The sequence below is a fragment of the Mastigoproctus giganteus genome, chromosome 12 (genome assembly GCF_048544385.1).
Source record: "Mastigoproctus giganteus isolate SK-2022 chromosome 12, ASM4854438v1, whole genome shotgun sequence".
NCBI lineage: Eukaryota > Metazoa > Arthropoda > Arachnida > Uropygi > Thelyphonidae > Mastigoproctus > Mastigoproctus giganteus.
The window spans coordinates 78828145-78843946 of NC_143586.1; the positions used below are offsets into that span (position 1 = coordinate 78828145).

At 35.4% G+C, this 15802-nt stretch overlaps 1 protein-coding gene across 1 annotated transcript in view; it reads left to right on the forward strand.

Annotated features, from left to right (window-relative positions):
* LOC150077211 (androgen-induced gene 1 protein-like) overlaps positions 1-15350 on the forward strand; it is a 63236-nt gene extending 47886 nt beyond the window's left edge. Inside the window, exon 6 of the mRNA XM_090385815.1 lies at positions 15277-15350. Coding sequence (XP_090241941.1) covers positions 15277-15320 — 44 coding nt within the window. The 3' untranslated portion in view covers positions 15321-15350. The remainder of the gene's footprint in view (positions 1-15276) is intronic.
* The last annotated feature ends 452 nt before the right edge of the window (positions 15351-15802 follow it).

A 15802-nucleotide genomic window follows, 5' to 3' on the forward strand; every position in this document is an offset into this window, starting at 1 on the left:
GTTTCATTTGTTAATGAAATTCATATTACATTTATTATTATTATTAGTATATTACATTTTATATTAATTTTTATATTTCATATTACAGAATTCATATTACATTTTTTTAATTAATGAATATTTATGAGAACTTCATCAAAGTTAGAACATGTCTGACAAACATGATTTCCAAAATAGTGTTAGTCATCTCATTGAGAAGGAATTTGTGAATAATATTACACAAATATAAATAAACTTGGATGGTTAAAGCGATACACTGTTTGCTAACTTTTTTTGAAAGATTAAAATTCTTGTTAAGTATTAGATGTTAAAAATTTAAGCATTACACAGAACACTAAGTTAAGAACACTTAATTAATTTCATATAGAATAAAATTTCAATATGGAAATTTGATCCTGACCTAACATCCAACCAGAATAGAAGGCAAATACAAATTATCTTTATAACTTTTGATAAATAAAGTAAATGAGATAGAGAAAAACAAGTTTGTATTACCATTTAGAGAAATTGAAAGTGTTTTATTTCACTGAAGAAAATCAATTGCTGTCAACCTTAAGGCATGACATAACAATTAGTGAAAATGGCATTGGCATAAAAGAAGGTATGTATATTAATTCATCAGTGATCATCAATCCATGCTTGGTATAAACCACACAATAGGGATGGCAGTGTTCATCTCAAGAATGATAATAGTCAGCTACCTCTCAGAAGTGTATACAAGTTTGTATAACAGGCATATGTTCCTATAGGTTGGCAACCCTGGCTCAGTGACTTTGAAAATAAATTCATCTACGAGGGTGTGTTAGGTTGATCGACAGGGACGATTGGGGAATATATACAGTATAAACTTTACAGTATTTTGCAATAATTGATATGGGATCATATGATAAAATATTTTATTGAAAATTAGTCAACTTACTAATAACATCATTAAGTGATGAACTACACAACTCATCAATTGAATCTGAATTGCAGTTTTTCAGTTTTTTTTTTTTTTTTTTTTTTTTTTTTTTCAGTTTTTTCAGAGAAAGTCGAAATACAGTATGACCATTAGAGAAGAGGCCTTGGACATCAGGATTAGACATTAATAATATACTGCTTCCACTGAATTGACAGTTTATTACAACTACAGACTAATTACATGGATGTTAAAATGATAAAATAACCATAATTAAAAATAAATGTACCATTAAAAACATAAAATAGTAGACTTCAATTAAGATGTACAATAAAATATACCTTAAAATATGTACAATTAAAAGTGATAAATGTAATATAATATAAAATAAATTACAACTAGGAGCTTTCAAGGCAATGAGCCTCTTTCTCAACTTAGGCGATATGAATGACAGTGAACATAATATATGGTGCCTCCGTAGCCAGGTGGGAAGGAGCAGCAGTGCGTAGCACACGCTTCTTGATTAGACCGGGGTTCGAGCCCGTCACTACCAAATACGGAGAATGCGGAAAAGTCAGGGAATGACCACTGCATATCCCAGAGCAATATGGCCTTAGTTGCTAATGCTCCTAAAAACCAAACAACAACATAATATATGACAGAGAAGGGGGAAAAGCATGCATGCACGAATAGCCAACTGTGAATCAGTTACAGCGAATGGGGGGGTGAATGATACACGAGCCATTCATTCATCAGACTCTAGGAGTATATTGCAGCGCCTGTTACTCATATTATTGATTTGCTACCTTTCGTTGTGGTGTAGGACAACAGCCCTCATAATAGGGAACATGCAGGCCCAGCATTACATTCATGGTGGGCCTCTCACCATATGAGATGGTGCAGGTCTTAAACATAATCCAATATTTCAGTATTAGATCAGGGGTTACAGTTAAACTCCCAGAGTCTGATGAATGAATGCCTTATGTATCATTTCCTCTTCCCCCCCCCCCATTTTCTGTAACTGATTCACACATACGCGTTTTTTTTTTTTTTTTTTTTTTTTTTTCTCTCCCCTCTCTGTAGTATATTATGTTCACCATCATTGATCTTGCCTGAGTTGAGAAAGAGGTTCATCGCCTTGAAAGCTTCTTGTCACGTAATTTATTTTATATTGACTTACATATATCACTTTTAATTGTACATATTTTCAGTTTTTAAAGTATATTTTATTGCGCATTTTAATTGGTCTACTATTTTATGTTTTTATTTGTACATATTTTTATTTTCAATTATAGATATTTTATCATTTTAACATCCATGTAATTAGTCTGTTGTTGTAATAAACTTTCAAGTCAGCGGAAGCAGTATATTATTAATATAATGGCATGACCATGTATTTTAAAATGTCATTTATTTTGTATTTGAGTTGTATTGGAGAAGCTTTAACTAACTGGAGGAGCTCAGGTTTCCTTAAATCATCACTGAGCACTATCCCATTTTCTTGTCAATGCTAATAATATCTCTTTTTAAAGTAGCTGAATTTTGTTTTTCATTATATTGTACAGAATGGTAGCTGGCTGAATTACTATAACATGGTTGGGAAGTAATTTATTTTCAATCCATTTGAAGTTTTCAATATAGATAAAATAAAAATTAAATTGAAGCAGTCTTCTGCTTCAATTTAAAAATTAGTAAAGCATCATTTACAAAGCTTTTACCTCCACCAGCGTGAATAATAATCAATCATGAGCCCTTCCTGATTCTGTAAGCATGCAATTTTTACTCTTCGATTGCCAACAACTTCCTACTGTGTGTGTGTGTGTGGAATAGAAATATTTTTCATCAAGATTTATTATTTGTTTTCCATCAGGTCTAGCATTTCTTATCCTTCTTAAGATATAGCAAGGATGCTATTTCCGATTTCTCAATATTTTCCTTCTGGACTGGCATTTTTTTTTTTTTTTTGAAGTTCCTTGCTGCAGTCCAAATTTATGTCCTTTACTACAGGCAAAATGTGCTTAAAAGAAACAGGAATGTTTTTAGCATATAAATTGTGGATTTTGCTGCAAATAGCACATTTCATAAAATCATCTATTTCTATTCTTTTACTACAGTTATTCATTTTACCAGTAGTAGAAAACTTTATCTTCCTTCAATATTCCATAGCTTGCTTACCTTCTGTGAATACTTTTTTAATCTTGGTTTCACAAATTTCTCTTGGCTCACTTGTAGCTTTGATATAGTTCTTTATGTCAAAATCTGACTTGAATGTAAATATTCAGCAACATTGTATACAATTTCCCAAGCCTGACATCTTAGCAGTTTACACAAACACTTCTAAGAAGATGCCTAAATATACCTGATATAATTTACTAACCACCCATAAAACTGGGCAATGAACTAGATAATGTGTGCAAGTGATTCTACGCAGATCACCATCTAAGTTGCTGGACTGTAGTTCACAGATGTCCACAAGGAGTACCACCTATCAGTTGGAATATGCAAGATGTTAAATGAAACATATACATCTATTAGGAGATGAAATGCACAAGGCATAATTTCTTATGGGTTTAGTTAATTAACTATATAATATTGGTGTAGATACACCATGTTTACCCATAAATTTGAACTATGTATGTAGTGTAAAGGCATCATTTTAATTGTATCTCATATTGGGTGCCTTCACAATGAGATAGCTGGTATTGCACTACTTCAAATAAATAACGCTTCTCTAGTAGAGAAGACTACTGTTATTTATTTTCAGTGGATACCACCACTCAGATGATCGTTTCGAAGCTAGTAGGCTTCATCATCAGTGGATGGGCAGGTACCCTGGTAATGTAACATGCCATTACAGTTGCGAAGTTATTTCCACAATATGAGAGAATGAATATGAGAATTTCAGATGCTGGACTTCGATCAGTGCTCTGTCTGTTCATCTAATTTCTAATTGTATTTGCTAGGGACAAGTTTATGTTGAAGAAAAGGAAGTTAGATGAACAGATAGTGTTGATGATAAAGTGTGAGTTTTTTTTTGCTTTTTCTGCAGTACTGTTAGAATTTCACAATTCTTTTGCTGCAGCTGTATATAAGATTCAAGTTGAATCCTTGTCCATAAAGAATAGTTTTTTAGAGCAACTTTGAGATTCATGTAGGAAAACTTTTGTATACAGAGAATATTAACACTTCTCAACGAAAAAAAAAAAAAATTTTTTTTTGTACCTCCAGAGCAGAAGTTGCAGATTCTAAAGGAAACTGATATGCTTCTTCTGAAAATACCAAAATTATGTCTCTATTACATTTACACTGACAGATACACCACAATTTTAGTAACTTTAATGAATGCCCAATTTCAAATATCATGCAATAATACTTTCTTAAAAATCTTTCATCAAACATGTGAAGTGTGGCAATAAAGTTTCCCGTTCTGGTGCAATAAAAAGAAGACAAAGTGAAGGAGCTCAAAAATGGTTTTATTTTTATTCAGAGTAATCACCACGAACGCACACTATTCTAAAAGTTTCTGAAAAGAGTCAGCGATGGCATCCAAAGAGATGATGTTCAGTTCAGTGGCTATGTTTTTCTTTACGTCTTCAACATACTGAAATCTCTTTTGAGTGCAATTTTCACCTTGGGAAAACAAGTCCACAAGTGCTAGATCAGGAGAGTAGGGTGGATGGTTGATCTGTACAATGCCATGTTTCTTCAGTCTTCACAAAAAGTGCAGAATGGCTGGAGACATTGTCGTGCAACAAAAGCAAGCTACCGTTCTCTTGCAGTTGCAGCCTTGCCCAGGAAATGCCTTCAGTAGTCTTTGAAGCACTTGTATGTAGAATACAGCATTGACTCTCTCTACCATTACAAAATACCTTGCGAATCACACCCTCTTTGTTGAAAAACATGATCAGTGTCATCTTGATCCTTGACTTCTGTAAACAAAACTTTATGGACATTGATGATTTTGGAGTCCACTGCATACTCAGATGCTTTTTATCTGGTTCATACTGAAACACCCAACACTTCTCCATTGACAATACACTCGAAGAAATTGGATCGTCTTGACAAGTCTAGATGATGCCTTCACGTGATAACACTCTTCATTGCTTTCACTCATCTGTGAGGCACAAATTTTGCACAGACCTTCTTTTTCCCTAAATCTTTATGCAGAATTTGACAACTCATCTTATTCATATTTAATTCATGAGCCATAATTACCCAAACTTTTGCAACTCTGTCCTCATTTTGAGAGTTTGACGGATGCCCACTTTGTCATCACAAACACTCTCACATCAGTCTTTGAACTGTTTATACCATTGATAAACACACTGGTACAACTTCAACTTAACATTTTATTACCATAAACAGTTTTTAATATTTCGTACATTTCTGTTGCAGATTTTCCCACTTTAAAGCAAAATTTGATATTTTTTGTTGCTCCATTGCAAAATCGTGACACAGAATGTTAACCTGTCAGTCTACTGGATAATCTCTGTACCACCATCTGTTGGAGGCAGTTTGAAGTACAACATACCAGTTACTTTTATTTTCAAACTTGGTGAACATGACTGCAACAGCATGAGTCTAAGAACTTTATTGCCATACCTTGTATAATGTACTATATACATTTTATTTCCTTAGAAATGTTTTCCACTTAGAAAAGTATTACATTCTCCCTCTCCAAAAACAAGCAGTAATCTCCCTTAATAGCAGTATCCCAGTGATCTTGGTATTGCTTTTCCATCATGGAGATGCCCTGATGAAAGCATCTCCTTGCTCATCACTTACATCTCCTAAATTGAGTTAAAAATCTGAAGGGCATGAAAAAAACTTCCACATGAAAATGAAGAAATTTCAGACATTCAGCAGCCCATATTTTTATAACATAGTAGTAAAGTTGACACCAAGGAGTCATAATCTTCCTTCTTCCAAGAAATCCATGCACAACTACTGTAAATGATCACCAAGCAGCTCAGTATCCTGTAGCTTTGTTTCAAGTACATAATTTGAGGAGTTTTGAGTTTCTTTTTAACGTCTAATGAAAATTCCTTCTCTCAAGTTTGCATCTGTTAAACTAGAAATATTTCTGTTAGGTAGCAGAATTTACTTTATCCAGAGCCTTTTCAAATTTTTCCATTAAAACAAGCTTTATATGCAAAGGCAGAAGAAGAACCATTTTTGGTTCAACCAGTGGAACATATTTTATATTACTTTCCTATAAATTCCCTCCATCTTTTTCCACTGCTGCACAATACCAATGTTTTTCTGTTGCACAACTGTCCCACAAACAGAAAACTGTATTTCATGGAAACTCACTGTAAACCATCGAGTAATCCAGTTACCTTAAGATCACCACAGATGTTCCGAGCAAAGTCATGGTACTTTACTACACTCAGGATTTTGAACCTACGTTCATATGTTGTTTTCAAGCCAACAACATGAAGTAGAGGAACTTGTGGTTAATTTCCATTGTGCAGCAAAACTGCTTTTAAACTTAATTTTGAGACATCAATATATATATACACAGGGTGTCTCAAAAATATTGGTACAAACGTTTAGGGGAGGTAGGTAACATGTAAAGGAATGTGAATCGCATAGGAACCCATAACCGGAAATGTCACCGTAAGTCGGTATATGGCGCTGTTCATCAGTTTGCAAGAGGGAAAATTTCTGGTTTGCTCATTCAAGCAGTAGCCGCCGCACGAAGAGCATGCATCGATATACGAACTGTGAGCTGGCAGACATGCACCTAGTGTATGGATTAGCAGAGGGCAATGGACGAGCCGCTCAATGAATTTATGGAGAATGCTTCCCAGACAGACATGTACCAGACCACCAGTTGTTTGCATGTGTGCATCAAAATTTGTGCGATTAAAATTTGCTCATTCAAGCAGTAGCTGCCGCACGAAGAGCATGCATCGATATACGAACTGTGAGCTGGCAGACATGCACCTAGTGTATGGATTAGCAGAGGGCAATGGACGAGCCGCTCAATGAATTTATGGAGAATGCTTCCCAGACAGACATGTACCAGACCACCGGTTGTTTGCATGTGCATCAAAATTTGTGCGATTATGGGTCATTTAGAGATAACAGTAGTGTGGGCAGACCACTTTTGACGCAAACTCCCGCCATGGAAAAAAGTGTGTTGAATGCCGTCCAGGATAATCCTACTACTAGCACACGTGCTGTTACCTCTGCCTTAGGAGTGTCTCGGTTCAGTTACTGCTCCCCCAAGATCATCCTGCACGTGTGGCTTTTGCGCAGTGGTTTCTCCAAGAAAGTGTTCAACAAGACTTGAATTTTCCAGCCTATGTTTTGTTCACGGATGAGGCTTATTTCACTCGGGAAGGCTTATTCAATCAGCACAATGCTCATGTGTAGGCTCACGACAACCAACAGTGTGCGTCCCCATGCGGCACAACATTGCTTCGCAATAAATGTGTGGGCAGGTATGGTCGGTGACTGCTTAGTCAACCCATACCTGTTACCATCCCGCATGAACTCCGCTAAATATAAATATCGGATCTTTCATGAACAAGTTCTACCAGGGTTACTTGATGATGTTCCAGCCAATGTGAGACGCAACATTTGGTTTCAACATGATGGGGCACGAACACACCTTCCATTATGGAAGGTGTGTTCGTGACCATTTGAACAGGCGTTTTGGGCGTCAATGGATTGGCCGTGGTGGACCCGTTGCCTGGCCCCCACACTCACCTGATTTATCGAGCCTTGATTTCTTTCTGTTAGGGGGGCCCTCAAATCTATCGTGTATGAATCGCCTGTGGAGACTGAAATGGATCTCGTGGCGAGACTCATCTGCGCTGCTGCTACTGTCAAAGAAACTCCAGGTGTGTTTGACCGTGTCCACCAATCCATGCTGCATCGGTGTCACGCATGCATCGCATCTCATGGTGGAACTTTCGAGCATCTGTTGTAACATCATGAAATGCATCCATCTCGTACTCCATTGTTAATATTATGTCAAATAAATGTTTGCCACTAATTACTGTCTTGTGTCATTTCTGCTTCTTGTGCCTCTGCTACTACTTTCCGTGACCTTTCCAGTTATGGGTTCCTATGCGATTCACATTCCTTTAGTGTTACCTACCTCCCCTAAACGTTCGTACCAATATTTTTGAGACACCCTGTATATATATATATATAAAATATTAAAGATAATAGAAAAAGTAAATCAATCAAATAATACCATTCAGGGATTTAAGAAAACAAAACAAAAAAAAAAAAAAAAAATTATTGCTTTTTACCCACAATCCAGATGACTTCAATGCATGATTGCTCTGCAACTTCATTGACCCATAAATATTAGTTACAGTTACAGTCATTATAATTATTAACTTTTTTTTTATTATTACTGATATCAATATATATATATATATTTTAATTTGGTTAAGTTCTTTTTCACTCTACTGGTTTGCCATGCTACTGGCAAATATCCTATTTTAATTTAGCTTATTATAAGCAACATGTAGTGGATTGTGCTTTTCTGCTGCCACTGATAGCTTTCCTACTAATTTTTCTTAGTTATTTTTAATATATATTTTATTAATTTCTATCTCTTTATTTAATTTTTGGATTAATTTGATCACATATATATATATATTTAGCATTAGCATTAGTAGAGGCATATGATGCAAGAAAGCAAGCTTATTCAGCATCAACCAAAAAAAAAAAAAAAAAAAACCTCTCCCATTTCACCCCTCCGTTCGTTCGAAATACCTGTCCAGTTGAGCTTTAAATTTGTTTAGGCTATCAACTTCAACAAGAAGTGATGGAAGTCGGTTCCACCAACCAACCACCCGCTGGCCAAAGGCAAATTTCCGCACATCTATCCGACATCCGTCCTTCCTCAATTTGAATTTATGCCCTCTGAGGTGATTATTCTGAGAAAGATGAAGAATCCCATTGGCATTGAGCATGCTCAAACCATTCAAAGCCTTATACACCTCTATCAGATCACCTCGCCGGTGCCTAGTCTCCAGACTCTGTAATTTGCAAAACTTAAGCCTTTCTTCGTAAGGCTTATATATATATATATATATATATATATAGAATAGAAGTAATAGGTACGGGAGTTGTAATAAGAAGAATATATGAAGGAATATGGACCAAATCTTAAAATATAAGAATATAATTAACCAACCCCTAGATATGACAAATATATTAGCATAATGACATCCTCTACATTCAGGCTGTGTAAATGTATAGGCAATAAATACTCCTTAACCTTTTTGGTGCCTCATGGTCTGAAAAACTTGTGCCCACCGATTGGTTATCATATTAGTATTTTTTACTATTTTTATTGGCATTATATGTAACTATATTATCATCATGAATGGTAATAAAACCTAAATGGTAATATAATAGTCTACCTCCACCATTATTGACTTAAACACATGAGACACAATCCCAGAAATTACGTTCCGGGTCCTACTACAGGAACGGGCTAGCAATCCCGGACTACCTGAGCACTACTAATTCCTCTCATTCTCACACTCCTTTTTACTGTTCTGAATCCTCTTTTATTTCTTGTGCGTGATTAGGTTTCGCAAGCAATACTAAGATGTTATTTTACTGCTATACATACTGACTTCGCCTCATACAAAATTCAGCGTCTTTTTCATGCTATATTGTACGTTATGCCTCTTCTCACCCTATCCTGGGACATGTGGCCTCATTGTGTTTAGCCCCTCTGTCAACCCCGTACGTCTTACTGCATTCCAACACCCGAGGTCGCTTTTACATACCATATAGTCTTTGAAAAAAGAATGTAGCATTCTTTCTCTCCCCGCAGTATACCGGACGACTGTCCCCGTAAGTACGATTCCTGACTGTCTGCTTCATCTCGCGATTTCAACTTTCAATGATCTTTAGTAATTTTTTAATACCTATATATTGCTTATTATGTATCATTTCTCCACCTCTGTCAGGTCAGCCATGATATATATGTTAGCATTATGATTAACCTGGCTTCCGAACATTAACAATAAACTAAAATCCTGGTATCTTTTTACCACGTGCTACGTATATTTCGTGTTAGAAACAGAAGCCTTACTTTTTGCTGCATTTTAACGGCTGGCCCTCATTAACAATGTTGAAATCATCTGAAGTACAGCACTAAGTACTTATAAATTTTTGACTTTGTGTTGCAGGTTCGAATTGTATTAATTTATGACTGCCTTTCCATTTTAGCTAACTCATTGGTTGATTACACTATCTGCTGTTCTCTTGCACCTCCATAGCCAGGTGGGAAGGAGCAGCAGTGCGTAGCACACGCTTCTTGATTAGACCGGGGTTCGAGTCCATCACCACCAAATACGGAGGATGCGGAATGGTCATGAGAATGACCACCGCATATTCCCGGAGCAATATGGTGTTAGTTGCTAATGCTCCTAAAAACCAAATAACAAACAAAACAAAACAGCTGTTCTCTCTCCACACTAAAAGCATAACCTCCTATCTTTTTTATATATATATATGCGCGCCATTCATTTGGACTGTGTCCAGTGCTCAGTTCATTCAGCTTGTCTTGGTTAATTAAATGCAACAAGTTATAATTTTCTAGCCTGTTGTCCAAATTTGTCCAGCAAAATCTTCAACACAAGAATCCTTACTATATTCATCACTGTTTCCTTTATCTCATGATTTTGGGATAAAGGAAGCAAATTTTTCTGGTATTGGCAGGTCCTCATTATGTGGAATAGGGATTTTATTGCAGATGATAGGATATTTGATACCGTGCTTCCTTTTTCTGCACACCCCTGATATTGTTGTCATGCAGAAGCACAACAGAATATAAAGAATATGTACATTTAGTAATACTGTAGATTTTCTTCCTCTAAGTTTTTGTTGTAAACTGTCTACACACACACAGAGCAGAAATTTCAGGGCGATTCAGGTACTCCCTTTGCTTCTGCTTAAAAACATCTTAACAATACTAAACAAAACATAGACGAAACAAGCAATATGCAACCAGAAAAATCATGCACATACTTGCACCACAAATGTCTTTCTGAAACTGGAGGGCTCCTCCGTAGCCAGGTGGGAAGGAGCAGCAGTGCGTAGCATACGCTTCTTGATTAGCCCGGGGTTCGAGCCCGTCACCACCAAATACGGAGGATGCGAAAAGGTCAGGGAATGACCACCGCATATCCCGGAGCAATATGGCCTTAGTTGCTATTGCTCCTAAAAAAAAAAAAAACTAACTGAAACTGGAAGAGAGGTGGGAGATAGACAGACAAGGTTGAACATCTTAACCATCTCCCCCATTATTTCCATCTAAGCACATGTATTATTTGCAGGTAATACAACAAATCAGTCATATCTGCTTTCCTAAAGTGTAGTAAGATGTACATATTTATATTGTTAAATAGTATGAATCAGAGCTGTAATACTCAATACGTTCTACGTTGATATTAATATTTGTAAAAATATTAATATCACATTTTACAAATATTTATATTGTGGATAAACACAAACCTGTATATGTAGAAATTGTGACAAATTTTATTTTCACATAGTACAATTTTTTTTTTTTGAAATCTATACATAAAAATTGACTGCAAACATTTTATATATTAGTAGAGGTAAAAATCATGTTGGCTAATGCAATTTGACTAATTCAAACTACCCTCACTGAAAGCAAATTCTGCACATCCGTTCCTTCCTCAATTTAAATTTGTGCTCCCTTATGTGCATTATCTAAGCAAGAATAAGGATGCCATTAATATTTAGCTTACTCAATCCATTCAAACCCTTAAACACCTTAAGCATATCTCCTTGCAGGTGTGTAGTTTCAAGATACTCCTCACTAATCTCATTGCTCTGCTCTGCACCATTCCAACAGATCTGCATCCTTCCAAAAATGAGGCTTCCAGATCTGTATGCAATACTTAAGATGTGTTGCATACAGATCTTATGCCTTATACAACATAATAATTACCTCCTTATCCCTGATGGTGCACTATGGTCATAGATGCCAATGTGCCTAATGAATCCATCGCTTTGTGATGTTCTCGCCACACTCTCTGCCTACCATCAGTGTAAAGCAAAGTGTATTGTGATTCAGCTGGTCACATGACTTTCTTCCGTTGGTCCGCTGTCCAATCATGACATTCTCTGCACCACTGAAAGCAAATTTTACTGTTTTTCTCTGAAACAATTTACTTCCGAAAAGGTAGATAGAAAATGCCAATACCCAATTTCTTTAATTCTCTGTGCATGGTGTAGGTCAAAATAGGGCAGTACTGGACTTTGTAGAATTCAGATGTTATTTGTGGCTGGATGTTCTACTTTTCTGTACAGTTCTCCTTAATATATGACAGCTTTGCCTTTAACGTACTGTTTTTCTGCCACATTTACACCTTTGAGAAACCATTTATTTCTTTTGTTTCTTGAATCATGGCTCTTGCTAAACATGCACCCATGATAAGATCTTTTTCACAGTTTGATAGATCATGCATTTCCCCCATTCTGGCTTTAGATTACTGCAGTCAAACAGGCTGTGCAGTCTTTATACTCAACAAGGCAACACATCATTAATCTCGTGTCAGTTTTCTTTGCATCTATTTGCATTTCTTCTGTCTGTGACTATTTTAAAAGAAAGGTTTGTATTTTTTTGGTTAACGTGTGTCTATGTATATATAAGAAAAATAAGATTAGCTGATACATGGCAATTGAAGTTTTGCTGCTAGGGCTCGGTTTGGACTGAGTGTTGATACTGGTGGAAGGTCAGATATCATCCAGGGAGTAACTGAATTTTGTATCAGATCTATTGCACCCTGCATTGTTACACTTTTATCCCAAACGTGTTGGCCACAGTGCAACAATGTGTCATACCAGAATCATGCAATTGTTCAGAGAACATGACATGGATTTCCACCTCCTTGTCCCCCTCCACATTCACTGGATTTCAATTCTATTTAAGAATTGTGTTAGATATACTGGAGTGAGCTATTCAACGATAAAGTCCTCTTCATTCAACTTTGTGGCACCTACATGATATTTTGCTGGAAGAATGGTTACAATTAGACCAAAATGCACTAAAACACTTTACAGAAGCTGGATTATTACTTTAATTCTAGATAAAGAAAAATTTCTTATTTTCTTGTGTAAGCAGGACAGTGTAGTTAGAATTCTGTGAATAAAATTTATTATTTGATTGTACAAACTATCAGTTACTGAAGTATTTATTTTGTGCTACAAGAAGAGAATGTGTCAATTATTAATATACTCTGGTCACACTTATTCTAATACCTATAGTATGTACTGGGAGGCGCCTCCGTAGCCAGGTGGGAAGGAGCAGCAGTGCGTAGCACACACTGCTTGATTAGACTGGGGTTCGAGCCTGTCACCACCAAATACGCAGGATGTGGAAAGGTCAGGGAATGACCACCGCATATCTCGGAGCAATATGGCCTTAGTTGCTAATGCTCCTAAAAACCAAATAACAAACATGTACTGGAATATTTAGATTTGACTTTAGTGTTTCCTCAAAACCACGCTTATCGAAAATTTTTTCTTTTTATAAGCTATTTGTCAGTAATCAGCAAATGAACTGGGGGGGGGGGGTTTAGAGAGAAAAGGATTGTAATTTTCTTGTTTTTCTATGTACTCTGACTATATGAGAAGCTTATGTTTCAAAACAGAATTTTTTTTTTTTTTTTTTTTTTTTTTTTTACAGTTTTCATTAACCTGAAGATGTCTTTAAAAGTGTATATGAAATTTTCCTTAACCTATTCTCATTTAAATATTTGTATTTTTTTTATAATAGTTGTATATATTAAGTGAAATAGCCACTGACAGAATTTGAATATGTAAGGAATTTGGCTACTCCACTTAGGATGATGCTTTTGCCATGAAATAATTTACTGTGTTACAGTACAAAGATTCTTAGTACTTATATTTGCTTGCTAAAGACAGTTGTACAACTAGTTTTCTGGAACTATATTTTATTTTATTGGCTTACCAGACATTTAAGGAATTATGCCTCTCTTTGGGTTTCAGTTTCAAGAATTGAAACAACCACAGGTGAGCCCAAATATTGCAATTTATTTATTGTACCAATTCATACAATTCATATAGTGGGGTTATGAACTTTTTCTTTTAACATATGAGGCTTTATTTTATTTGAAAGTTTTTCAATTGGTTGTTGTTTAATAAAGTAATTAGGCTGATGCAGTCATATTGCAATCCCCTTTACATGTATTGAATTCAGCGTGTGTAAGATTAGTATCAGAACTGCTATGGGCCTACCCATAGCAGTAATTTTTTAGATATAAGTTTGCTGATATTGTGCAGTTATACTTCATAACTGTTTTGCCATCATTACATCACTATGGTACCTACCCATCCACCGAAGAAAGGCCAAATAACCCTGAAACGGTGCCATCTGGGTGGTGGTATCCGCTGAGAATAAGTAACAATAATCTTCTCTTTTGGTGAAGTGTTACTTATTCAAAGTAGTGCAATATCATGGCAACTCGTTGTGAAGGTATTCCCAATATGAGATATAACTTAAACGATGCTGCCTTTGCAAAAATTTGTTAATTCAGAGTTCAGCTGTGTACTAATATGATGCATTTGCACTAACTTGCACGTAGATAATGATAAACTTAAAATATAATCTATAGCAGGTAATTTATCTGTGTTGTGGAAACCAACACGAATCAGTGGAAATTTTGTGGATGATTGCAATGTAATAGGTGTTCAGCATTGTTATTTAGGACATTTTACAAATAACAGTAAACCAAGCCAGAAATGTGGCTTGGTTTACTGTCCTTTGAAAAAACTGTCAGAGCACATTCCGAGGACTCCATCATACTACATCTTACTCGAACCCAGATAAATGTTTATGGGAATCTGTTACCATCCACACAGGATTTTCTGTAGGCATGGTAGACCATATGTTAATATTTTATCATTTCATGGAGCTCAAGCCAGAGTGGGCCAAGGCCTGGGGAGGATCCAGTACATTATTATTTAGCCATATGTGTGTTACTGATAATTAAATGTATAATTGTGAATGTTTTATTAATATAAAGGTCAGGTTTGGCAAGGAAATGTCAATGGTCACATATTTTCTGTGGACAGAACATGTAAATAAATGTTTATTTTTGTCATCATATATCCTAAAATATAATGAGAGGTATAATTCTCAAATATATTTATAAATAAAATTTTCATACTTCGGCTAAAAATTTGAGTTAATTTGTTGAGATGTGGACAAGATGAAAGTCTGAATAAAAAAAAAATTTCAAAAAAAAAATGCAATTTATGTTGTTAATTATAGGAATTTAATTTTTGTATATAGAGGAAAGTAACTGTATGATGTAATGTTTGTTTGTTTTTTGTTTTAGATCGCAGCAGAAGAAATCAGCTCAATGTGGAAAAGGAAGCATAATATATTTATTATAAACCATTGTTTATTCCCTCCATATTTTAATCAAATATATTACTTAGCTAATGGCACTATACCACAGATGAAATGCTGCCACATTCAACAGAAATGTATTTTTATAGAAGTCTTGATATGCAGCTCATATAGTAGGATTGGTAGCCATTTCTTAGTAAGAACTGCTTTTAAAACAACGTTAAATAACAGTGTTCAATCTCGCATTCGCCATCTTATTTAGCACTTTCTTCATGCTTAAAGAATTTTGTGCATCATTTGGTTTTAAATAACAGCATAGTCATTTACATAATTCAAAGGCTCTTTAGAGGTAAATAGGTAGAATATAGAAAAGTCACTTTTGTGTGCTGTGGTATGCTTAGTACTGTTAGCCAAATATCAAGGATAAATTATAACATGGTGTTTTCATCATATATATTCAACACAGAGCTAATATTGCTGAATTAGCAAAAATAACTTTAATTAATTGAAAT